The 26,883-nt window shown below is 33.2% G+C and overlaps 4 protein-coding genes across 9 annotated transcripts in view; 1 reads left to right on the plus strand and 3 right to left on the minus strand.

The window, feature by feature from the left end:
* Positions 1-254: 254 nt before the first annotated feature.
* Positions 255-1,938, minus strand: LOC123695971 (dnaJ homolog subfamily C member 28). The gene is made up of 4 exons (XM_045641927.1): positions 1,747-1,938; positions 1,446-1,664; positions 940-1,287; positions 255-836 (listed from the first exon to the last, which is right to left on the minus strand). The coding sequence occupies exons 1-4, from the start codon at positions 1,855-1,857 to the stop codon at positions 405-407; spliced, it is 1,110 nt and encodes a 369-aa protein (XP_045497883.1). The 5' UTR covers positions 1,858-1,938; the 3' UTR covers positions 255-404.
* Positions 1,939-5,459: 3,521 nt separating this feature from the next.
* LOC123695972 lies at positions 5,460-12,464 on the minus strand. Of its 2 annotated transcripts, XM_045641929.1 has the most exons (12): positions 12,248-12,464; positions 12,077-12,161; positions 11,845-11,915; positions 10,869-11,130; positions 10,137-10,320; positions 9,659-9,738; positions 9,267-9,437; positions 8,960-9,061; positions 8,435-8,572; positions 7,035-7,131; positions 6,438-6,619; positions 5,460-6,390 (listed from the first exon to the last, which is right to left on the minus strand). In XM_045641929.1, exons 1-11 carry the CDS (start codon positions 12,345-12,347, stop codon positions 6,440-6,442), a joined length of 1,470 nt encoding a protein of 489 aa, XP_045497885.1. In that variant the 5' UTR covers positions 12,348-12,464; the 3' UTR covers positions 5,460-6,390; positions 6,438-6,439. The 2 variants fall into 2 exon arrangements, with proteins under 2 accessions (XP_045497885.1, XP_045497884.1); XM_045641928.1 differs by having other exon boundaries at positions 5,460-6,619.
* Positions 12,465-13,817: 1,353 nt separating this feature from the next.
* On the plus strand, positions 13,818-20,100 carry LOC123696472 (zinc finger protein 32-like). The gene is made up of 9 exons (XM_045642645.1): positions 13,818-13,947; positions 14,214-14,673; positions 14,812-14,925; positions 15,213-15,356; positions 16,364-16,499; positions 17,201-17,303; positions 17,914-18,040; positions 18,612-18,681; positions 19,126-20,100. The coding sequence occupies exons 2-9, from the start codon at positions 14,225-14,227 to the stop codon at positions 19,279-19,281; spliced, it is 1,299 nt and encodes a 432-aa protein (XP_045498601.1). The 5' UTR covers positions 13,818-13,947; positions 14,214-14,224; the 3' UTR covers positions 19,282-20,100.
* Positions 20,101-23,496: 3,396 nt separating this feature from the next.
* Positions 23,497-26,883, minus strand: part of LOC123696473 (protein yippee-like) — a 75,815-nt gene continuing 72,428 nt past the window's right edge. For all 5 annotated transcript variants that reach the window (XM_045642649.1, XM_045642646.1, XM_045642650.1 and 2 more), the window contains exons 5-6: positions 26,101-26,209; positions 23,497-25,810 (exon numbers count right to left, since the gene is read on the minus strand). In XM_045642649.1, the coding sequence (XP_045498605.1) occupies positions 25,721-25,810; positions 26,101-26,209 (199 nt within the window). In that variant the 3' untranslated portion in view covers positions 23,497-25,720. The remainder of the gene's footprint in view (positions 25,811-26,100; positions 26,210-26,883) is intronic.

Genomic DNA, 26,883 nt, shown 5'->3' on the forward strand with positions numbered 1-26,883 from the left:
TAACATAAAATATTATAGTATCTTCACTGTGTGTGACGCGCTTTAATGTATACTTTGATATGTTAAGGATATACATTCCATTGAACAATAAAATATGTTAACAATCGATTAAATCCACATTTTTATTCTATTCTCTAGTATTAAGTAGTTTTAAAATAAAGAGCGCAACTCGAATACGTCTTCCGATTACTGTATAAGATAACCGACACTGTCTTTTTTACTTGGTATGTTATTGTTAAAAGTAAAATAAAATATTCAATTGCAAACAGTTTTTTATTTCTCAAACATAATAAAATGTGTAATAAAAATAATCTGAAATCAAAGGTATGTATATAATGTGTTATAATTAATATCACAGATATTCTAAAACTACATAAAAGTTGACTGGATTATTCATTAATCCTTCATCCCTTTTTCTTGTCAGTATTAAAGTTAATTAATTCACCAAATGCTTTAAATAAAATACCCACAAAATCATCATTTTCTGTGATAGTAACATTTTGAATTTGCTCTTTAACTTTTTCTTTTTCCTTCACTGAGTGTTGACCATTTATCAAAATGTCTTCACAAATTTTATCAAACTCTACATGAAATTTTTGTTTATTGAGTAAAGGAACAATCAGATTATATGTATTAATTTTAGTGTTTATGGATTTTGCTAAATTCCTATTACTTTCATAAATACATTCCCACTTCTTAATGTCTTCTTCCTTCAATGGATGTGGTCCTAAATACATTCTATCATTTCTTATTTCTTCCTTTAAAAGTTCAATGTCTTGATCAATCTCTTTGCTCATTGTTATCCATTCTGGGGTAAAACCATTGTTAATCAAAACCTGAAAATATTATATATGCATGTTAAATAGTGACCTTGTATGTTATTTATTGATAAATCAACTGGCTTTAAAAAACTTTATACGAAAATGATATTAACAATACCTCATTCAATTTATGTGTTGTAAAATCAACATATGGATTCCTATTTTGATCTTTCAAAGGTTTTCCTTTACCGCTTAAATTTTCAAATTCCCCTTTAGACATGGACTCCTGAATTAGATCTTCAACAAGTCTATCAAAGCCATATTTTGTTTTAATGTCATGTTTCTTAGCTGGCTCTTTCTTCATTAGTGCATTGTCAGAAGCAACAGCTTTAGAGATCCTGTGTTCCATGACATTTATGGCTGCTTTTTCTGCCCTAGCTTGTGCCCATTGCTTTTGCCGCTGAAAAGGAGTTCCATGCCCCACTCCTTCAAAGCTTAAGTACTGACGGTGTTGTGGTGCTGTGTGCTAAAATTTGAATAAAATAAAATGATTTAAAACTCAACTAAAACGTTTTGTTTTTTTTTATTAATACACACCTACTCCATTTACATTTAAAGTTGATTAAAATTAAACTAAACAGAGTAATAAGACCTAACTAGATATAGAAAGATTAATAAGCTTACCCTTATATCAAAAACAATTTTTTCCACCTCTTCCTTTTTGCTAGAGCCAGTATTATGTTTGGATAGAATTCGGAAAGCATTCTCAACTTCTACAAATTTATCGATGCTTGCATCTGGTGATTTCGAATCAGGGTGATATTTTTTCGCTAACTCCAGAAAAGCCTGTCGCACTCTTTCTTGATTAGAGTCGGTAGGTATGTTTAAAAGCTTGTAACTGTCCTGGGGATTATATTATATTAATAAGATAGTTTAGTGAGGAAGGTACTACGTTTATTTCTCATTTCACAGGAAGAAATCATACCTCAAGTTCTTTTCGAGCTGATTTTGTCACAATTGTTCGAACTAAATAATTATTTATATATTGCCAATGAAACGGAACTGACCGAATACAGGGATACGTACGTGTATTCATATTTATTTCATTATAATTTAATAATTATTATATAATATTATGCCATATTTACGGCTTGTTTTGATTTGTACTTTAGAAATGTTTCAAATAAATAACTTTCAATGTGTTTTGTCACTTTTGACATAATATGTACTTGTCAATGTCATTCAAGGAAAAATATCTGCTGCGTTCGCGAATTTATTTTTGAAATGATATGATTTCTATGATTAATTAATAATACTACTGCATTGTCTTTATGTACGCAGTGGTTGGTGGAAAGCTGGAGCTATCAGAGCAAAAGCAAGCTTGGAGCAAAATGAGTAGGTAGCGGAAACTCTGACTGTAAAACATTTTGAAAAATAAATTTCCCGAATATAAAATAATACAACACTCATATTTATGATTATGATTTGGTACTTTTAGGAATACCTGTGTTTTGGGGTATGTTATTTATATAAAAATAAATAACATAGCTGTGAAAAGGCTGTAAGCATAGCGCTTAATTTAATGATTGCATAGTATTACCTTAGATAAGTATCATCGACTGCAATAAGAATTAAGAACTCAAGATTCAGTATTAAAAACTTAAATAAATAAAAAGGGTGTACAAATAAAAGAGTTTGTTTTTTTTTAATAAGAATTATATTGCTTGAACAGTTACACACATGAAGAATTTAAATATAATACATAATTATACATATAAAAATATTAAGTGGTACTTTTTCGTTTTTGTTACAAAGAGGTTACAATAGGTAATTATTACTTTTTATAGAATGAAAGAGTACAAAACCGAGAAAATTGTCATTGGTTAAATAGTAAGAAGTAGATAAATACAACCAAGAAGCTTATATCCACAGAACAGTAAAAACTAAATAGAAGTGCGATGTGGGCGTGGCCCACGTGTCACTAGTAAGATAAGATCACCTTACTTGGTCTCAGTTGTGCGCAGAAAAATATTCGAGTCGGTTGTCAGCTGTCAAATCTTTTTTCCATATTTATTCATTAATTAGGGCGTGTTGTTCGGTATTAGAGTGGAAAAATGATAGCAGACGAAATAATATCAGCAATGGAGGCATTTCATACCATCGGTAAGTCTTATTTTAAATATATTTTATGTTATAACTTCGCTTGTCGTAATTTGTCAAAAATTTATAAAAATATTAAGTCAAAATGAACCTTAATGCATAAGAAATTAGTACTAATATAGATTGAACAGCAAACAAGACTTTCTGGAATATTATTGCAATAAACAAACGAATTTCGGTTTAGTGATGGTTGTAGCTTATATCGACAGTATCGATACTTTAGAAAAGACAAACATTATAAATATGTATTAAATTTTATTTTATTTTCCTTAGCTTTCATTTATCCAATTTATTTATAGATTTCCCAAAGAGGCTAATTTAAAAGAGAAATGGATAAATGCAACGTGACGAGTTAACTGGATGCCGAACAGCACTAAGAAGTCTAACAAAGGCCGCCGATACATCAAATCTACGGCAGTTCCAAGATTTAAGCTATGCATAAGTTCTGTTTGTATTTTGTAAATATAGATTTATACTATTGTATTCCGTTTTTTATTTAATAATAATAATATGAAAAGACATACTTAGTAGTAATAAACATACTCCAAAATGTGGCACATTGTACTATACTCATATAATAGAAAGAAAAAAAAAATGCACCAAATAATATTTATTTGTGAATTATCGATAACAAGGCTGACATCCCTTAGAGCATAGCATCAGATTAATATCAAGTCAATGTCATTAATGTAGAGTGACACAAATTTCAACCTTATTTCTATGTGTTGAGGTTCAAAGTTATATCTATCGAAAACTAACGCCCTCTGTTGTGGAGTAGCTGAATGTTTTTCGAATTTGGAATTTCGGAGCAAAGAGAAACAAAACAGCTAATATGCATAGGGATGTTATATTAAAATAAACCGTAACAGGGTGCGTTAGGGTACATATTGAAATGCTGAATTTATAACCTAAGTCGGTTTTTACTCAAATTAAGCTGTCCAATCAAAGGCATAGTTTACTTGTAGTGTACTGTATAACTATCGGTTTAAATGTGTGGGTTTGGCGACACTGGTTTTCATACTAATTATGACATTATAGCACTTCTATTTGTTTTTACTGTTCTGTGCTTATATCTTATACACTGGAGATTTCGGTATGAACATTTGACGTGTAACAAGGAAATTGTTGTGTTTTATCACTTTCACACCTAACTTGGTATTGCCACTGTTAATACGAAGTTTTCCCAAGGCTACTATGTATGCCGTAATATTCTGTGCAAAAGGTTAGTTTTTGTACATGAGTTTGTTGATAAATTGCCAACAACGTCATTCAGAAGCATTGTTGGATGAGACAATTATTATTTATGCTAAATAAAATAAGTATCTGGACCAATTATTAAAAAGCGATACTCCCTGATTATGGGTAGTTACCATAATAAAATTGTAGCAACTCTCACTTTGACAATATGGCATAAGTGTCAAAAAAATTGCGTCGCTTCGAATATTTAAGTTAATATTGTTGCGTATTTAATAAATATTTTCCGAATATAAATAATGTATTGCATTGTGAAAAATTGCAGAAGTGTTTGGACACCAAATTCTGGCATAGAATTTCACAGGCAAGTGTATATTTACGTTATTTACAATATTCCTCAATACTCCTGCATTTACCTGTTTAGAATCATTTCAATGGCAAAAATTGTAAAATTTTGCATCATTTTAGAAAGCAGTCATGTTAAATTTGTTATTTTCCTAATACTTTATCATTTTTCAACAAGTTTTCAATAAACAAAATTAACAAGTAAGGTAACCATGATGACGAGTTTTTATGGATAGTGAAGATAATATTATATTGTAATAACAATATTATGATGAAATTTAGAACACCATTTTCAAGATTTTTACTAGTAATGAAACAACACTCGACATCGGTATTGCACTCACATGTAGTTATAAGATTGTTCGTTTTTACATTGAAATTTATACTTTTTTAACTTACCTCATATTTTTTGTTTTAGGTATTTCAGCTTTCCAAAAAGTAAAATAAAAAGAAATATATGTGCCCATCAAGGGTAAAATTACTGAGGATTACGACCCAGAACCCAGGCGTTTATTATAAACAGTTTTTCTTTGATGATTTTGGCTTGAAATTGACCCGTCGAAGCAACGCGTTTAAAAAGAAGATCTGAGTAGCTTACAATTTGGTAAACAGCATCTGATGCAAAACACAACTTTCCTCTATTTACAAAGGATGTTAATGCTATATATCGGTTCATATCCAGGCTTTGTAGCCAAGAGTTATTTTAAAACTATCATTCTATATTACATACCAATTAAAATTGTATGTACCTATAAAGTTTGGCCAGTAATATTATAATATAATTAATACTGTTAAAAATATATGTCGTTATTATTTATAGACCATGATTTTTAGTTTTTTCTATTTCGAAAAATCCTGAATATACAAACCAGTGTGGTCACCCACAGAAAGAGACAAAAAACAACAGTGACGTCATTCAAGGTTATATTTTCTTGTGACAAGTCAATGGTCATAGTGCAATCTCCAGTGTATTAGATATAAGCTTCTTGAATACAACCTACATTTTGTTTCTCTATTACCTATCCTTATATACAAAAGTTTATCACAGTACAACATGTTCCTACATATAGTTTTAAATTAAATGAGAAGAGTAAATTGAAAATTATTAATTAAATATAATTAGATACATACTTAGATGTCAGTTTCCTATTAATGAAATAAATTTGCTAGATTAATAATCGAATTTTTCCTATAATCTACAGACAATAAAATATAGCCTTACTAATTGAACATAGAACTAATATGACAATGAAATAGAAAGAGATTTAAGAGAAGAAAGAAATATATAAAATATATCATTACTCCATCCATAACTCATGCAATTGCTTTTTATAATTACAGTACGATTTTAACGTAATGGTGGCTCGGAACATAAAACGATCTGATGCGCAGAAAACAATTTTATATATTATCGGTTGGATACCTGCGCGCACATGCATTCGCAGCTAATTTCCGAACCGCCATTAAGTTTGAATCGAACTGTAATTAAAATTATTTTGCCATCCTTTACATTACATAAAATCAAATGAACATAATATTTGAAACTGCTACAGTATATTCACTTATTTATACAGTAATAAAATGGCCCTAAAATCTATTTGGTCTTACTACAAAAATATAAACTTGTGTTGAAAACATGTTTCAAGTGCCATTACAAACAAAAAATTAAAATGAGAACATTTTTAGACATTTACAATTGTTTTGATCAGATCTATTGAATTTATTGTTCAACAAATATTTACCTACAATAAACAACTTCACGCTTAAAATAGTCCGGCGCAAAAGTCTGCCTACGCGTATATTAAGCAGAGTTTTCTAATGAGTCATATAAATAGACTTTAGACATTACTACTACGAAATAAGGTGTTATTTTCAATGAGGGTTTTATACAACGCCATCGGACATTTCTTGACGACCTTTACATTCTGAGTCTAGTTGTTTATAGCATATAGCCTACAAAATTAATTATTTATTATTAATCATATAGCGTTATTTCTTCTATTAAATTCCTCAGTATCGGTGGGTACATCCCAGCGAGGTTCCCAGAAGCCAGGGGGTGTTTTGGGCCGAACGGGGTTGTTTTTACCCCGGTGTTTCGAACATTCGTCCATTTTCTGTTCTAGCATTTGCGGGTCGTGCTTGTACAGCTCGCCGTAGAACTAAGGAGATATAAAATGTATTTGAGTCATTTTTATGGATGTACTAGCGGTCCGCCCCGGCTTCGCCCGTGGTACATATTCACGTTTTCTCTACATAAGAACCATCCTCGAACTTCAAAGAATATTATAAAAAAAGAATTAACGAAATCGGTTAAGCCGTTCTCAAGTTATGCGCTTACCAACACATTTTGGGATTCGTTTTTATATGAAATAAAATAACACATAAGCTATATATATACTTGTTTCTGCAGAAAAAAAAGTGGGGGCACATATTATCAAGATGTTATAGTAATAGGGAAATAAAATATTTTTGTAAAGATCACTGTAAAAGGTGAAATAAAAAAGCAATTCCTATATTATTAAAGACAAAGACCACGTTTTTAGTTGTGAAATAAAATTGGTACAAAAAACTTACATTTTTACATTCATCACAGCTCCAACCTCGAAGGGCACGCTTTTCACTCTTTTTCCTGACAGTTGGTTCTTTATAAACTGGACCTTCTGCGTTTGATCTATAATAAAAATATAAAAGATTAAGTTTGTAATTAAGAAATTCATAAAAACAAATTTATTGACATACTATTTCCGCTTCCGCTCGCGGCTTCGCCCGCGCAGTCAAAGAAAAACCAGCATAGTTCCTGATCCCGTGGGATTTCCGGGATTGCGTCATTTTCCCGGGATAAAAAGTAGCCTATGTTCTTTCTCGTGTATCAAAATATCTCCATACCAAATTTCATGAAAATTGGTTCAGTAGTTTAGGCGTGATTGAGTAACAGAGAGACAGACAGAGTTACTTTTGCATTTATAATATTAAGTATAGTATAAGTATGGATTTACAATGGTGCAGGTGCTGTCGGGGCATGGATGCTTTGGCAGCTACCTGCATAGGATAGGGCGTGAACCGGCCCCCTCCTGCCACCACTGCAGCAGCCAACTTGACACGGCTCAACACACGTTGGTCGAGTGTCCAGCATGGACAGCCGAAAGGAGGCCTCTCGAGGGCTTGCTGGGTACAAACAACGAGTTGAACCTGCAAACCCTCGTGAACATGATGGTCGCTGATGACGCGAAATGGAGTATTGTCGCAGCCTTCTGCGAAACAATAATGAAGGCGAAGGAAGACGCAGAGAGGGCCCGGGAAAATGACCCAGCGGCGGATCCTCTGCGTCGGCGTAGACCGGGCAGACGCAAACGTCTATACGTCCAGCGTCAGCCCTGATACAAGAGCCAAAACAAGCACAGAGGGGAGGTTTACGTAGAGACGAGCATACTATAGTTATGCTCGCTGCAAGTAAACCGGCCCCCCCCTGCGACAGTAGGCGGATAGCCCGGTAATAGGGCGACGTTATCATTAAACGATACCGTCGCCTATTGTCATGTATGGGCCGGAACGAGTCGCCAAGTTGCGGCAATCACCATGTAGGCGGTGGGGGTACAAGGCCTAGCTGTTAACCCCTGCCGCCGAAGGCGAACGGTGGCCACCGTTGGGTTTTAGTGGGTATGGCTTTTGCGAGTCCCACATACCCCCTCACACAGAAAAACTGTAGAGGGGGATGCGTAAGTGCATTTCCCAACGTAAAAAAAAAAAAAAAAAAAGTATGGATTTACAACTTATACTTGAATAGAAAGAAAGAAACTACCATAGATATATTGTGAATGCACTATGCTGTTATTTTGGTATCTTTTTGTATAAAAATGGATACTTCTCTTCTTATTTTAAAATACATTAAAAAAAATTTAAAATAAAGCATAGCCATTTTTATAAACAACGCAAACACAGATTTTTTTTTTCAATTTTAAAATAAAAATATATACCTTTTTACTGGTTTATCCCCTGTGGGTGATACTTTATTAACTTGAGGATGACTTCGTAGTATTGACATGCTCGACTCTATGTCATCTTGGTTTGTATTCATTACATTGTTATTTTCTGCTAAGGGTTCCTTTTTAGGGCTGAAATAAGTATAAAAATACAATCTATACATATAATAAAACTGTAGAAGGGTCAATTCTGTACATTGAAAATATTGAAAAAATAAATACTAGGGGGTGTTACTGGATCGATACCAAACCCAAATATGTGATTTAAAATTTTTTTGTCTGTCTGTCTGTATGTGAAGGCATGTGAGTCGCAGGCGGAAGCTAGTAATTTAATAAATTTTGTGGAACGGATGGATATGATTTAATTATTATAGTGGTATTTAAATACAATATAAAAAATTATTCTTAGAAAAAGTGGAAGAAAGGAAAAAAATTGTGAAAATAATAATGCGTGTTCAGTTTGTTAAATGTCTTTTTTTTATATTTATAGGCTTAAAGTAAAAAAATACATAGGGTTACCTGCATGGACTCTTTCTATTTTGTTGTAAAAGTGATATACTGTCATCTGCATCACACTCCATGTTTTCGTCTTGCTTGGACATCTTTGAGATTAGTTTTAAACTGATATAAATGATGTATTGTAAAATTAATTAAATATTCATATTTATAAAATAAATTATGTAATGGTTGTTAAGTGCAAAAGATTTGAGCATTAAGAAGGACTACATGGAGTTTTAAAAAAATTATATTAAAAAAAAGAAAACTGTAATTCTTAAACTCTCTGAATATTTTTTTTTTTAATAAATCTTAAATATTTAATTCTTACCTTGGCTTATTGTGTTTATTTACATCATTGCACTGTGTAAACGTTGGAGAAGCCATTTTATCGGCAAAATTATCTTTCAGCATTGTTTCTTCTTCTATTTTAAACTTTAAAGGTGTTGATGGTTTTTTGAACTTATTGGGACTATTCCTTGCTAATGATTTAGGTGGAAATCTGTTAAAATAAATATGATTCAATGTATTGTGTTTTTAACTAAAAAAAATAAAATTGTCTTTCTTGATATATGTAAATAATTTTTCAATTCAACCAAGAAATTCCCAAGAGGGTTAATCAAAAATAGAATAGGTCTCTGTTAACTCTATCTTTGAGTATAAAATTAAAATATTGAGTAGGGGAAAAAGGTGTTTACATAGCCAAAAGATATAATAACTTACATTTGTGACACAGCCAGCCCACTTGTAGGTGATGGTAGTATAGTTTCATCATTATCCATCAACTCTTTTTTGATGTTGGGCTAGGATGAACAAAATAACGTCTTTAATTGCTTGTAATAAAAATAAATAATTAAAAACGGTTGTAATCTAACCTTACCTCACTAAATTGTAATTGTTGCAGGACAGAAGGCAATCAAGGAAAAAGTAATAATTAATTAATAGTTATTTCATTTGTGACATTTGTATAAAAGTTGCAACTGCTTAGATATGTGTAACTATTTCTACATTAAAAAAAAAAACAACCACATTATATTATTTATTTTTGGCATAAACAGGAACAAATAAATTATATCCTAACTACTGATTTCCTAAGCATATATTCATTTTCATCCATACCAATAATGTTTTAGCATAAAAAAAATTGTTCAGTATTAAACAAATTATATTTAACAACCCTTTTTACATTTTTCCATCGTACCTTCACTTCAATATCAGAGCAGCTGATAGCTTTAGCCAATGTTTCCGGAGAGCAAGTCAGGTCAACAACGCACGAGGACTTCACTTTGACTAAATTTAGACGGGATTGCTTCATCCTGCCTCCCGGCTTTGTTCTACTTGGACTAGGGAATAGTAGTTTCATATTCTTCTTCTCTGGTGTTTCCCTATAATTGTAAATTCATGAATTATCACAATAGGTGAATTATATATAAGGTAAATTAGGTTCAGGTATTTGGTACTTTAAAATAATAAAAGGAAAAATCTACATAACTGTAATAAATGTATACTAATATTATAAAGGCGAAGAGTTTGTTTGTTTGAACGCGCTAATCTCGGAAACTACTTGTCCGATTTGAAAAATTCTTTAGATGGCCCATTTATCGAGGAAGGTTATAGGCTCTATATATTATCACGCTACGACCAACAGGAGTGGAGCTATGGGGGTGAAACAACGCGGATCAGCTAGTAAAAATAATTCTTCATTGAGCGATTGAAACTATTATTCAATGAAAGATAAAAGAAAACAAGCTTTTAAATGAATGCCACTGAATGCAATGATAGATATAGATTTTAGTATAACACTGTTTTCAGTGTAAACAAAACGTTAAAAATATTACTTTATCAGAAGATTGGTATATCAGGAGAGGTTTTGAGATGGTCACAAACCAACTAAAATTTTTACAAAAACAAATAAAATAATAACAATTCTTACCAAGTGTCGGGGCATTTCTTTTTACTCAAACTCAATCCATTACTAGTGTTGGTTTTCATTTTTCTACTTGATATAATAGGGCTCTTGCGTCCCGTTGGAGTACCTTCTATTTCAGACACGGAATCATCCTGTATTGATCTCTCGTCTAATATTTCCTTCTTAGGACTTATTAAAGGACCATTTGAATCTGAGCATATCAATTTAAATATATCTTCAACAATGCTTAGGTTTTTTGTTTCTAATAAACTTGTTAGAGCTGATGCTGTAAAAAGTTTTTCATTTAAAGTTATCATTATAATGTAATAAAATTTCAAATACTGGTTTAGTCACAAACATTTTCATTGTAATATTTGTATGTTCAAACTGATTATAATAAATATATCAGGACAATTTTCACACACGGCACAATCTGATCCCATACTAAGCTTTCGCTTGTGTTATGGAAACCAGATGGCTGATAAACATACATAATATATAATTTTTAATAAATACTTATATACATAATTAATACCCAGACACAGAGCAAACATCTATGTTCATTACACAAATATTTGCCCCGGGTGGGAATCGAACCCACAACCTCTGGCTTGGAAGGCAGGGCCACTACCAACCAAGCCACAGGTCAGTCAAATATTTGTAAGCTCAATTAGTTCAATCCAATTTTATTTTGGAAATTTTGCTTTACTTATACTGCTTATTTATTTATTTATATAATTAGCATAATAATGACTATCTTTAATTTTTACCAGAAGCGTAGCCTGCCTTGGGCGCGCTACGGGGCCCCCCATATAAAAATTTGTTTGGGGCCCTTAGGAAGGGTGTAGATTTCTCACAAAAGCGCACGTTGGGGGCCCCCTTGGCGCGGGGCCCCGTATACGTAAATTGATACGGCAGATACGGCGGTAGCTACGCCCCTGATTTTTACCAATAGATTCAATTGTTAAATTTGAATCTATTCTCATGTTTATTTACTCACCAATTTGTTGTATTGTACTATCCTTATTTTCAATTTCCTTTGACATACTTTGAGCACTTGAACAACATTTGCTAAAAACAGAATGGATCATATTATAAACAATTCAAAATTATCATAGAAATAATTATAATTTACAAAAATTGAAAATGTACAAAAACAGAAATTTTTCCGGTTCCTTTCAGCAAACCCACTTATTGCATTGTGAAAATTTTGTTCTCTGACTAGACCTTACCTTTCGCATTTATCTTTAAGTGATAAATATTGGGTTTTGTATGACACAGCTTCAATGTGTATTCGTTCTAATTCTACGACAAGTTCTGAAAAAAAATATATATTCCTTTAGATACTCAGACATAAAATAAATGTGATTAAAGTTGTTTTAAGTTTAAAAATTAAATTTTACCTTTGAAAGAATTTAATGTTAACTGAAAACTATTTTCTACTGCATTCACTTTATTACTAACAAAGTCAGGAAGCGATGAAAATTTATATGATTCTGCCATATCTTTTCAATATTATGTGCCCTAAAATAATCTTAAAAACGATAAAGTATCGAGTTCATTGAGAGAATTTAAATAAATATTGCGATTTGCGCGGTAAATAAAAATAACCTTTGTTTTTATTTTTTAAATTTTAATAGCTCTGTCAATGACAATGTCACACATTGACGTTTCATTTTTTTTTAGAAATATGACAAAAATAAGGTGCAGGGCACAGACTGCGCGAAAACAATATTAACCGTTCACTACACCGGGCGCGAGGCGCGTGTGACAGTCAATTCACCGCGTCTAGAAGCGGTTGCGGTGCCTACGACGCGTGTCCAACAAAATCTGTATTTATGACTTCAAAGCGTTGGCAAACACGATTGATCTTATATTTATTTTGTTCACTATTTAGTAGGCTACATAATAATTAACCTTTTCAGCCATTACTGTTGCCATTTTAAATTTTATTAGAGTACAAAGTCAAAAAATTGTAGAAAATTCCGTCATATTTGCGTTTCAATTGATTTAGTACGAATTTGGTAGCATGGATCTATATGTTTTTATTCTTATAAGTATCGTTAGTGCCTATTATGTTACATTATGTAAGAAACAAGTCTTATTTCGAATAAAATATGAACAAACTTCACTAGTAGCAAACGGCCAACTTTGAACTGAGTTTCCGACGCAACAACTGAATGATTCCTAGCGACATCTAGCGAAAAGTATTAAAAAATTTAACCGAGAAAAGGAGGGAATATCGCGTTATACTATTTCCAACGCATTTAAGCAAGACAAATGTATTTTTCGGTGTTCGCCTCCAGGGGCACTGTAGGTAGTGTCCAAGGTGCAGTGACGGACAAATGACCTTGGACACCACCTTGGCCCTCCTTTTGAAACATCTAAAAAACCCGCACCCTGTGCCCGCACCCTTCCACAGTTTTAGAGATTGTGGATCTATGCATACACAGGAATAGACAGATAGTAGGTAGCTACTTTATTGTAGTGATATAGTAAACATATATTATACTCTTTGTAGTAAACTTTCGCTATTCGCACCGTCGCGTCGCGTCGCGTCACTGCGCAATATAATCAACGAAACATTCGTGTACCACAGTGTTTAGTCACAAATATAGTTTAAGAGATTTGACGGGAAACATTATTCATAAAAGACGAACGATCTTATTCACCTTTGATTACGCTCGAAAAACCGATATATACTTGCATACAAATCAGTCACGAATACTCGAGTCTCAAAGCTCAAGCCACTAGCGAGTTCACTGTACGAAATGTGATACACTTCATCGCGATCATTTTGCGTCCACTGGCGTCCACACTTGCAAAGATGATACGCGTCGATGCTAATTGCTACGCGAAGGAGAATTGATACGCGAAAATGATCAAGTGTTGACGCACCCTAATATTCATAAAAAAAATATAAATTGACGTTGACGTAACCAAACTTGTCATTTGTCATTTGTAAGGTGGCAAACGAGTGGCAAACGATAGGCAAAGGAAATGTTATTCTTCGATGCCAATTGCCAAATTAATATCATAGATTTACAGATTTCATTCCTAATGAAATTTAATTATATACAATAAAAGACTAAGGTGGCATGTGGTATGTTAAAATTCCGAATACTAACTATTCTACTAGACCTTACATTAAAAGACTTGTCACTTTTGCATTGTGAGTAAAAAAAAATGTGGCGCCAATTTTAATATTAGAATTATATTAGGGCTACTTATTACGATTTTAACTGGAATTTAACTTGAAAATAATAACTACTTACAAAGTTTGCAAACATCACTGTCCACTCCATTACAATCATACATTTTTTTGGGATCGTTTAAAAGATAATTACGACTTTATTGTATTTTTAACAGAAAACATAAAAATGAGCTCTGATGAAGAAACGTTTGTTATTATCGTCGGAGACGACGATTATGAAATTCCTGATTCAGTAAAAGATGTTGTAGAAAATAGTGAAATTACTCATCTGACTTCTCTAGATGAAATTGAGACAGAAAATGTTGAAATAAAAGAAGAGCCAGAGGATTATTTCTTTAAGGAGGAACCTGTTGATGACTTAGATGAAGAATATGCTCCTAAAAGTGAGACTTCAAGTGATGATGACTATAGCGACGATGACATTAATAATGTGAATAGGAGTCGACGGAAAAGGGTTAAAGTCATAACATCATATGTCCAGGAACTAAGGGAAGCATATCCAGAGTTGCGAAATGATAGAAAAATGTTGATAAATATTTTATCACAGATAATGAAAGCAATGAAACCACCACCTTTGCCTCGGGATTATTTTATAATGAATGGCATTATGTTAGAGTAAGATACTTAATATTATTGAACGCTTTTATATTAATTACTTATCCATTATTAAAAACTTATATTAAATGTGAAATATCATTATTTATATCAGTAAATGAACAACTAGTTTTAGTTTAACTCTAATTTAATTTCCAGATGTATAGAATGTGGTAAATTATCCAATGGCATACCGGCAGCTGGTCGCCACTATCAGGAATATCATGGAGAAAGATACCTTATTTGTTTTGCTTGTGGAGTTGACTTTAGGAGGTAAGAGAAAAAACAAAATTGTGCTAATATTTTTTACATCACTAATCCAGTAGTTAGAGAGATCATGATGTGATATCACCCCCTTTTGGCAGAATTTATATATCTGTTGTGAATAGCCTCCTGTGTTTGGCCTGATTAAGATATTTTGGTTTCAACTAAAACCTATGAGCTCTCAATTCTACACATAGTTTTCCAGAAACAAAGAAACTCATACACATTTTTAATTAATACTTCAATAATACAATGATTGTAAAATGTTAAAATTTTTTATGTATTTCCCCTTTCAGTCCTACAAATCTATATAAACATGAGAAGCGATGTCCTGCGCCAGACATCGGGATTGTCCTCAAGGCTCGAGCTCGGCACATAGGCAACAAGGCACGAGCTAGGCCATTCTTATCATATGAGAAACCTAAGGAACGCACAGATGAGTGAGTTAAATCTTATTTCTAATTATGTAGTCATTTTTGACTCCTCTGGTGTTAAGAAGGATGAAATGTATTTTGAACTAGAAAAAAATCTTAATTTATGTATACAATTTTATCAAAAATTGGTATTGATCAAGAGATTGTGTCAATTTTATATTGTATTTTGTATTTCTCACTGGGTTATTTATTAGGGAAATAATTAAATGAAATAATGTATTTGTCACAAAATTTGGATTTTGGTGTTAGTTGATGTTGTCCTTTTCATTTCATGCTGCTTACATTCCATTGCAATGTTACAGCATTTCTTAAATTTTCTAATTTAGCTTTTACATTTTTCATTTGTTAACAATATGTCTGTCCTGTTCATTATCTTTCTCAGTATGATATTTATATTTACTTGATATACATATGTATATTTTCATTTCTGACTTGGACATAACTGCATCTTCTCCAATATAGGTATGCCTTATTATTATTATATAGGTATGCCCCTATCAAGGAAAAAATTGCTTACAACTAGAAAATGAATACACAGTTGTCACATTTGATAGTTTATCAGTTTATCACCATCATATTTAAATAAAAAAAAATGATAATACCATAGACAATAATTCAATACCATCTATGTCAACAAACAACAAACATTTCTCTATAGCTTGCTCAAAATTCCGTCAATAAAAAAAAGAGCGCAAGTGCCGGGCACACGTGTCAGAAATGAAACTTCTTTGGCAAGATTCAAAGATATCAAAATCGTCTTACTCCATGAACGTGAAGGTATTGCCATGACGCGACCTTGAAGTTTCACTCTCAACACGCCTTAAGAAGTTTCACTTCTAAAACAAACAATCTGTAATATCGAAGTATTTGTTGACCATTCTTTAGATAGGTGTAAACGCTAATCACTTTTTTATGATATTAACACACCGAGACCCTATTCTAGGGGCCCCATATCATTAGTACGGTGGTATGTATATAATTAATGGAAACAAAAAAGTGTGCGTGATGTGCAGCTGGATGTGCAGCATGTGTCCCGCGCGGTACAGCTCCGCGGGCGGGCTGGAGGCCCACGAGCTCGTGCACGCAGGACTTCGCCCCCATCGCTGCACGTGCTGCGACCATGCGTACACCTCGCGGTCTGCACTGCTGGTCAGTTCATATTGGTGGTGTGATCTGTGAAGTGAAATCGTGTGTGGATACGGAAATCGTGACGGGAATTTGTGATTTTGGACTTGGGTGTGAAGTGAAATCGTGGAACACTTTAGTGTGAAGTGAAATTGTGATGTGGACACTTTAGTGTGTGTGAAGTGTAATCGTGGTTGTGTGATAACGGAAATTGTGAAGTGGAATTGTGATTCGAACACTTTTGTATGAAGTGACATTGTGATTTAAACACTTTTGTGTGAAGTGAAACTGTGATTTGGACTCTTGTGTGAAGTGAAATCGTGATTTGGATACTTTTGTGTGAAGTGAAATTGTGATATGGACATTTTATTTTTATGAAAATCTTGTATTCCTTAGATTTGACCATGGCCGTATAAGACATGTTTAACGTAAAGCGTGATTCCCCGTATAGTACATTAATCTGTTTCACTGATTTGCTCTATGGATAAATAGGTGATAAAATTAAACTCTCCTTGCCCTGCTATACCAAGACTTAGGATCGAATCCAGGACATCTAAGTTGCACAGTTTAGCTGCACATAAGTTTGCTATTGAAATACCGCTGAAGAAAATTCCATAGGGAAAGTATGTAACAAAAAGTCACATTATGTTAGTCTATAATATCGAATAAAAAAATAAATACAATAAAAACCTAGTTAAAATAGTTATTCAATCCCCGCCCCGCAGCGGCACGCCCGCAAGCACTCGGGCGAGCGCTACACGTGCGACCACTGTGGCCGCGACTTTAGTTCCAAGACCGCGATCGCTGCGCACATGGACACGCACCTACGTGAGTGTTTTGCTGGGTTTTACGTGTTGCTTTGTAGTACAGTTTGTTTTCCTAGTGGATTTGTGGTAGACTGTTTTAATTGTTAAGTAGAAGATGCACTTAGTAGGGTAGAAAAACGTATGGACTGTAATAAGTTGTAGGTGATTTGAGTATTAAAATACATTATTTTATTTAATTATTTCTGTATTCAATATCAAAATTTTAGCACATAACTAGTTACGTATATTAAATAAAATGAAAGGTTTGTATTCACTATTCGACTGAAAAATAATGAGATCTTCATACAAAAATCTCATAAACACTTCTAGCGCCCAAAAAAACGTCCCCAGCACGAAGAATTTGCGACTTGAAAGCATGGCCCAATAGATGCGCGCAATATTCCTATTACTTTTTAACCCATTGAGCCCCGAGCGGCCCGATCGGACCACGACACAATAGATTTCTATTGTGTCTGTGATTCCGGGGGCTGACTTATATTATATATTATACTTAGACTTATATTATACTATATAGCAGACTTGACAATATTTTGAAATTGGCCATTCAAGTCGCCCAGCAAACCAATTGGCCATTCTTATTACCCAAGAAAACCATGTACGTTCCATTCCAGCGCTGAAGAAGTACGCGTGTACGGAGTGCGAGAAGCGTTACGCGCAGAAGTCGGCGCTGCGCCTGCACGTGCGCCGCGACCACCGCCGCCTGCCGCCGCCGTGCGCCTGCCAGCTGTGCCCGCGGAGGTACACACACGTTGTTTATTTTATTTATTTATTTAAATACTTTGTTGTACTGCCAACAAAAAAAATTACAAGAAGATATTTAAGCTATTGCATAGCTTCTATCGCGGGCCTTGAGCGCGGGGACCGAATCGAGAAATTCCGTAACGAATAAACCTCACGCTCCCCACTCCGACGGGCACGAAGGTGTGGCTTGAAGGCATAGCTTTACCGCGGCAGTCCCCGAGTGACACATGTCGTTTTTTTATTTTATTTAGCAAAGGTACCTTATAGCCAATTTTTAACAATAGAATAAAAGAGCGTGAGTGCCGAGCACATGTCAGAAGTGAAACTTCTTTGCCAAGATTGAAAAAGACCAAAATCATCGCCTTACTCCATGACGTGATGATATAGCCATGACGCGACATTCAAATTTCATTCTCAACGCGCCTTTCGCAAACAAAAAATTATCCAATCCAGTTTCTTGGCATATGTTAGTGGCAATAAGTGTAAGTTTTTCTGCAGACTTCATATCATTAATGTTTTCACTTTTATCGTACGCTGTAAAGTAACGTATGTTTTTTTTAAATTCCAGATATCCCCGAATGTCATTACTCAAACAGCATATGAAGAAGGCGCATGGCTTGTTACTTATGACTAGAAAGGTTTGTATCAAATATATTTGACTATGATTGTAGTACGATTTGATGGTCCTTTGAGCCGGATAATAGTATTTCTCTAGATAATTTTACTTATTAGAATCTATTAAAAAAAACCTCTAAAACAGAAATAAATTTATCATTAGGGCAGTATTCGAACCCGTGTTTTTTAATATGTATTCTTCTAATATATAAAAATCAATGCCACTTTTCGTTGTAATTCCATAACTCGAGAACGGCTGAACCGATTTCGATAATTCTTTTTTTATTATATTCCTTGAAGTACGAGGATGGTTCTTATGTAGAGAAAACGTAAACATGTACCACGGGCGAAGCCGGGGCGGACCGCTAGTTTACTATAAATTTATAATAGAAAAACTTCGATCTCGAGGAGAGATTCAAACCCACGTCTTTCGCTTATGTATTTATAAACTTAATGTTTATTTCCAGATGTACTACAAGATGCTGCCAACGCTCACAGATTCGCAAGTAGAACAAGCCAAAGTCGTGTTACAGTCACAAGTGGAAACTGGAACGCTTCTAGATGACTTGTGTCTAGATACAGATGTTAAACAAGAAACAGACTATTTTATTATGCAAGACTAGTTAATGTTACCAAATTAATAATGTGCAAGGATTTTTGAAATGTGGTCCAAAAAAGTGAAAGTGTATACTTAGAAAGTGTTATTTTTCAGTGAGTCGTGAAATAACTACATTGAAGAAGTGGATTGTGAAGATTTGTTTTTGTAGCGAGTTGTGAAAAGTTATTTCACTTTATATCAATGCTGTCTATTGCATACATGTCTAAAGGACAGTTTCTGAATTGAGAATTGATTTGATTAAAGATTAAGAAAACTTATGTACATTTAAAAATGTCTAAGAAGTCATCTATGTACGATTTGAGACGTTTTTAACGTAAATACTGAATTTAGGAACCGTTTGTAAGTGTCCAAGTAAAATATGTTTTGTCAAAAGTTACATACTATAGTATATTTTAGTAGAAATGTTTTTTTCACCATAAATGTTCAATAAGTGAAGTCTGTAAGTGTAAATTTCAATGTTATATTAAAAATGGACATAGATCCATAAGTGTAAATATTATAACTTACATCAATGACCTATTATACTAGACTTACATTGTGAAAAAAAGCTCAATTCTACTATAGTTTTGACTGATTTTTAATTGATATATTTTCATCACAATACCATTCACACAAAAATTGCATATTATGTAAATAAACACGCATATGCATAATTGCATAGTTCTGGGTTTTATGCTCAATATTATTAAAAATATACTTTTAAAGTGTTTGGTACACAGTGTACATTACTATGTATCAAAAAAAATATTACAAAGAGTGGGATTACTATAATAATATGTGATTCCAACTCGAAACTTGATTTGCATACTGGATATAATTTTAATAACTCAGCCCCCGGAATCACAGACGCAATAGAAAATCTATTGTGTCGTGGCCCGATCGGGGCTCAATGGTTTAAAATAAATTGCTATTATATTATTCAATAAATTTTGCTTACGCATATTTTATTTTTTATTTTTATATAAATTGATTATTTTAATTCTATAAATAAAAGTTATCCTACAAATGTCCTATGAATGTTTTAAATTCGTTTCATTGATGTGAAAATGTATCTAGTTTCTAGATAATTGTTTAATTATGTGAAACAAATGGGGTATAAAATAAAAATACATTATAATACGAAAAAGTGTTTTATTACGCACTTATTATTTCAACCAAATGTTGACGAGATACTCATCTATAGCATAATGCATACAATCATTAGGAGACACCACGATATTTATAATGCATCATTACATACTAAGAAAATACAAAAATAAGCGGTTCCTTCGTAAGTTTACGGGACCTTCTGCTTGAGACGACCGTGTTCCTGCCCGGTAGTTAACACTCCAAGACCGGCACTATTGGTTATTGATTCTATTTTATACAGTAAAATACATTGAAACCAAAAAAAAAAAAATTGATTGATGGGAAAATCTGAATACATATTGATGAAATGAGTATGGAAATACACGTAAAAGAATTTTCCCGCTATAAAGTTTTCTATATTCAATTGATTATTGATCGTGTTTCAATGTATTTTACTATATGTAAGGGTTAGGTCTTAATACAATAGCAGAACAGTTTCAAATGGGTGCTAGTTACATCTAGACGCTTATTCACTTAGGTACATATCTCGACAATTACCTCATTCGATCAACATCCACAAAAACTAACATTAAATTCTTTATCCTCTCCAATACTGATCGTATTATCTTAACAATGGTCCAAAAATATCTAATAGCATCCCTAAACGATCAAGTAGAAAAATACATTAAATATGCCTCACAGAAATCTAATTTTTTTTTTCAATTTTCTCACTTTAAACGTCACATTTTGATATTCTCGTGTGTCATACGGTAAAGATCAAGGGAATATTAGGTCTAAGAGTGTTAATTATAAACTACTGTGACAATCTCAATAATTCGATTATTGTTGCATAATGTTCATAACGAGAAACGAAATCCATTCAGTCAAAATCAAATACTAAAACAGCGAAGTGTTCGGTACGTAAAAGCGACGTATTTCTAACAGAATGTTTTGTAAAGCAAAGGATGGTCGAAAGCTCAAATCTCCACTGAACATTGTGCATCAGTACTCTTAACATTTAACCCTATGATAACAGTTAATACGATTACATTAGACACGTGAACGATGCGTTACCGATAACCTTATCTATGAAAAAAGACGTATCTGCTTTCAATATCACAAATTACAATATACCATTTAATTTTAGCATCTACAAGCTTGGATTAAAAATATAAATAAATAGATAGATGTACAATATAATATGTGATCGGTATTTCGTCTCAAGCCGTCGCTTTTAGGGATCTTTCAAAAAGCGCGGTTGATCAACGGTTTTTTAAAAGCAATAATCACAGTTCGTTTCGAATGTTTCTGACGTTTTGTTTTGACAGAGCCGTGTCTAGGTGACAGAGATCTTGGTACTTGACTATGTTTATTGCAAGAAGCTTATATCTAATACACTGGAGATTGCACTATGACCATTGACTTGTCACAAGAAAATATAACCTTGAATGACGTCAGTGTTGTTTTTTGTCTCTTTCTGGGGGTGACCACACTGGTTTGTATATTCAGGATTTTTCGAAATAGAAAAAACTAAAACTCATGGTCTATAAATAATAACGACATGTATTTTTAACAGTATTAATTATATTATAATATTACTGGCCATACTTTATAGGTACATACAATTTTAATTGGTATAGAATGATAGTTTTAAATAACTCTTGGCTACAAAGCCTGGATATGAACCGATATATAGCATTAACATCCTTTGTAAATAGAGGAAAGTTGTGTTTTGCATCAGATGCTGTTTACCAAATTGTAAGCTACTCAGATCTTCTTTTTAAACGCGTTGCTTCGACGGGTCAATTTCAAGCCAAAATCATTAAAGAAAAACTGTTTATAATAAACGCCTTGCACAAATTTCAGCTAACTTTACAAAGTTTATTTTTCAAAAGGTATTTTTTTCTGGGTCGTAATCCTCAGTAATTTTACCCTTGATGGGCACATATATTTCTTTTTATTTTACTTTTTGGAAAGCTGAAATACCTAAAACAAAAAATATGAGGTAAGTTAACAAGTGATAACTGCGTTAAAAACAACCGACTTCAAACTTTCACTTGCAAAATTTACAAATACCTACAGACAAAAATGCTCATAAAATAAAAACTACTGGGACTATCCGAATAAAATTTTTATGGGACCAATTCGACACCATCCCGCATCGAACAAAAAAAGAATCACGTAAATCGGTTCAGAAACCTCGGAGTAATCGGTGTACATACATAAAAAAAAAAAAAAAAAAATATACCGGCCGAATTGATAACCTCCTCCTTTTTTTTGAAGTCGGTTAAAAAAGTATAAATTTCAATGTAAAAACGAACAATCTTATAACTACATGTGAGTGCAATACCGATGTCGAGTGTTGTTTCATTACTAGTAAAAATCTTGAAAATGGTGTTCTAAATTTCATCATAATATTGTTATTACAATATATTCTCTTCACTATCCATAAAAACTCGTCATCATGGTTACCTTACTTGTTAATTTTGTTTATTGAAAACTTGTTGAAAAATGATAAAGTATTAGGAAAATAACAAATTTAACATGACTGCTTTCTAAAATGATGCAAAATTTTACAATTTTTGCCATTTTTGAAATGATTCTAAACAGGTAAATGCAGGAGTATTGAGGAATATTGTAAATAACGTAAATATACACTTGCCTATGAAATTCTATGCCAGAATTTGGTGTCCAAACACTTCTGCAATTTTTCACAATGCAATACATTATTTATATTCGGAAAATATTTATTAAATACGCAACAATATTAACTTAAATATTCGAAGCGACGCAATTTTTTTGACACTTATGCCATATTGTCAAAGTGAGAGTTGCTACAATTTTATTATGGTAACTACCCATAATCAGGGAGTATCGGTTTTTAATAATTGGTCCAGATACTTATTTTAATTAGCATAAATGATAATTGTCTCATCCAACAATGCTTCTGAATGACGTTGTTGGCAATTTATCAACAAACTCATGTACAAAAACTAACCTTTTGCACAGAATATTACGGCATACATAGTAGCCTTGGGAAAACTTCGTATTAACAGTGGCAATACCAAGTTAGGTGTGAAAGTGATAAAACACAACAATTTTCTTGTTACACGTCAAATGTTCATACCGAAATCTCCAGTGGTTTATTGTAATTAGGCCCCCATAATAAAACGTTTACAATTTTGAATACAAACATAGAGCATCTGGATATGAAAATATATACATACATTTGAGTAATCTGTGGATAAATGTTTTTCGAATCCGACTTTTAAATTAGGTACTATTGAATTTGTACATTTTTACACTTTACATTTAACTGAACGTTAAAAGTTTATTTTACATATCACAAATACGCCTTACATGAGAGATCTAAACGACGTGTAACATTAAACAAATCTGAGACACTAACTAATAATTTAATTACTGTAAAAATAAATGTTAATGTCAAACGAGCGTCACTTACGTCCATTTAATTTTTATTTATTATTATATTAGTTATGTATATTAAAACGTATTCTAGTGGCAGTTATTAACGCTCTGATAGTACGGCGACGGGTATCCTACCCATTACATAGTGTTACATCGATATAGCTTAACTATTTAATTCAATGTAAAATATGAAAATTCGTTTATAGAAGTTTTCTGAAAGTAATTATTTGTAAACTAAATATTCGAGTTTTTTTGTAGATTTTTAACTCAAGTAGTTAGGTACTAAATATGTAACGAACAATAATGAAAACGAAATGTTCTAGAACGTTATAAGAAATTAAAATTTTAAGATATATCGATATAACTTCACTTCATGAGATCACTTTAAACCCCCGCTATGCATTTGTACTTCGTGATAGTGTTTAAGCAACTGTTGATGAGTTTATTTATATAATAGGTAGTTTGTTTATAGTAAATGGTCAGTAAGCATAGCTGGATTAAAGTGTATCATTTCATAATTATTGGACGCCAGTATTGTATTCGCGTTGTCACAGTTTTAACTGACTTGTAACAGCGTCGTGCGAATTCGTACAGTTAATCAGCAATACATCGAAATAATTGCCGTTAATATTTTAATGCAATCTTGTCGATTAGAAAAATCCCATAAGGTAAAAAATCGCTTCTAGTTTCAACTTTCAACCGACGTAGTAACAGGTATTTATATTATTTATGGAACTTTTCAATCTTTTCGTTGTATTCATCAGTAAATTGGAAAGCTTCCCAGTATTTGCCCAACCATAGACAAGCGTGGCATCACTCATTACCGACATTCTAGTACATTACGACTTTTGTTTTAATATGCAAGTCATTTCCAAGATAACAGATCAATGTCTGTATCGATACGTCAATTTCGTTTGACAGTCACCATTAAGATACATAATAAAAGCTCTTGCATAATATTACATAGATATCATCACTAGTATACGTAAATGAAGTACCATGCAGATTTAAGATAAAATATATGGGGTTAAATGTCTCTACTAATACATATACATTTAAATGGAAACAATAAATGAATAATAAAACTTCTAACTGTTCCCTTCGTATATATAAAAATGTTCGATCAAATCGATACCTCTCCTCTTCCGACTTTCATGTTCAAAATAAACTTTGTAAATACAAATTCCAAACGGAAAATAAAGCGAAACGACGAACGTTTTCGAAATCAATTAAACTAAAACTTAAGAGTCACTTTATGGAGCGCAAAATAATAAAATTGGAATCGATTTTCGAATCGCATCGACTAGTTCAAAACGAAAAAGTAAAGCAAATATTGTACAGCTGAAATTAGGAACATACTTCTGACATCTCTGAGCAACTCTTGAAATGATCGTTCAAGAAATTCAAAAACTCTACACTAACATACTTATCACAGGTTAAAAAGGGGACAAGAAGTATCAGCGTTCTCTCCGATATAGTACATAATATAATAATGACGCGTAAACTAATACAACTTAAGATATTCGCACGCGGCGAAAATAAAACGTCGCTACAACTAAAAATTAGTATAAATTCTACGCCCACTGCCCGAGGCTGGGCGGTTGAGATCGATAACTTATGTATACGTCGAATGGCGGTGCTCAAGCTTAAGCCGCTAACGTTACACCTTCCTGCCAATGTTCAACGCCGGAGCCGCGGCTGGCGGTTGCGCGCACACAATACCCGCGCTCCTTGACATTTGACAGCTGACAGGTGACAGTTGACAGTCGAACCGTCCACAGACAACGAAAGACTGACAGGCACGGGACCGGAGCCGCGCGCCGTTCCGCCGCCGACGAATCCCAATAATAATTGATCAGTATGAAAAAAATAATCTCTGTGTCGGCGGCGGAAAGGCGCGGGTCGGCTAATTGACGGAGCGCACGGCACTGAGCACAGTCCTAGCGCTAGTCCCACCCGTTCTCCTTCACCATGTGGGCGAGCTCTATTATGAACTTGCCCTCTTTGTATTTTTGACTCGATTCGAACGCGTGTTCCTGGAACAGAAATGGTGCCAATGAGAATTCGATTAGTTTTAAACGAGACGAAAGTCGAAACATCGAGCGCAGTTTTCAATAAATAATTTTTATTTTTAAAATTAATTTTTATACGAAACAAAACATCACGAACAGACCGCGGTTTTTGTTTTTACGACTACTGTTACGTATGTGTCGTAAAAGAATCTAAAATAAAGCAATTAATTTTTTTCAAAATAAATCGGAACGCGCTCCTCCACCGGACCGCACCCCACGTTCACTGGCAACCCCACTACACACTACACACTCACATATTTCCAGCCGAGCATCGTCTTGCAGCACTCGCAGTAGATGTCGGCGACGGCGTGCAGCCCCGTCAGCAGCACGCGCTCCTCCGCCGGACCGCACCCCACGTTCACTCTGCAACGTGTATATTGTTTTAAACTACTTATGCATAAAAGTATAATTCGACAATTCGATTCGTTTTATTATTTCTGACACAATAATCAGAAATAAAAAAACGGGCCCTCTTCACAATGGGTAGCGTTGGGCGTAAGGTTGGGAGAGTACACGCCATCACTATAGTGTAGAACAGCTGTAGAGAGGCTTGAATGCCTCTGATAAATAAATAAATAAGAGTGTAGAATGTAGAGGTCCCATAATAATTAAGAAAAAGACATAAATTACAGCTTAACTTTGTTTTCATAAAAAAAAATATAACGTTATGAAATAGTAGTTTCAAAATGTAAATAAACTGTACTTTATTTTTGTTGATTGCATAACAAACTCGTTTCTCATTAATTTATTCCGCTCGATTTTATATTATTTATAAGAACGTGTACATCCTCAGGTTATTCGTTATTTATAATTTTATTTCAATCAATTCCATAAATAAAATAATAAGTAGTACATCGAATAGAAAACTCACATAAAATTATTCAAATAACAAAAGGAAAAACAATAATACTTGTGTACATAAAACACAAGTTTTCTATAAATGTAAGCATGTTTAATTTCCTTCTAGAGACAGGCACGTGTTTTCTGTATTCTTGCAAATTATTGCAATTGTAAAGTAGTTTTTACTCTCCATTTTT

The sequence above is a fragment of the Colias croceus genome, chromosome 12 (assembly GCF_905220415.1).
Source record: "Colias croceus chromosome 12, ilColCroc2.1".
Classification (NCBI taxonomy): Eukaryota; Metazoa; Arthropoda; class Insecta; order Lepidoptera; family Pieridae; genus Colias; species Colias croceus.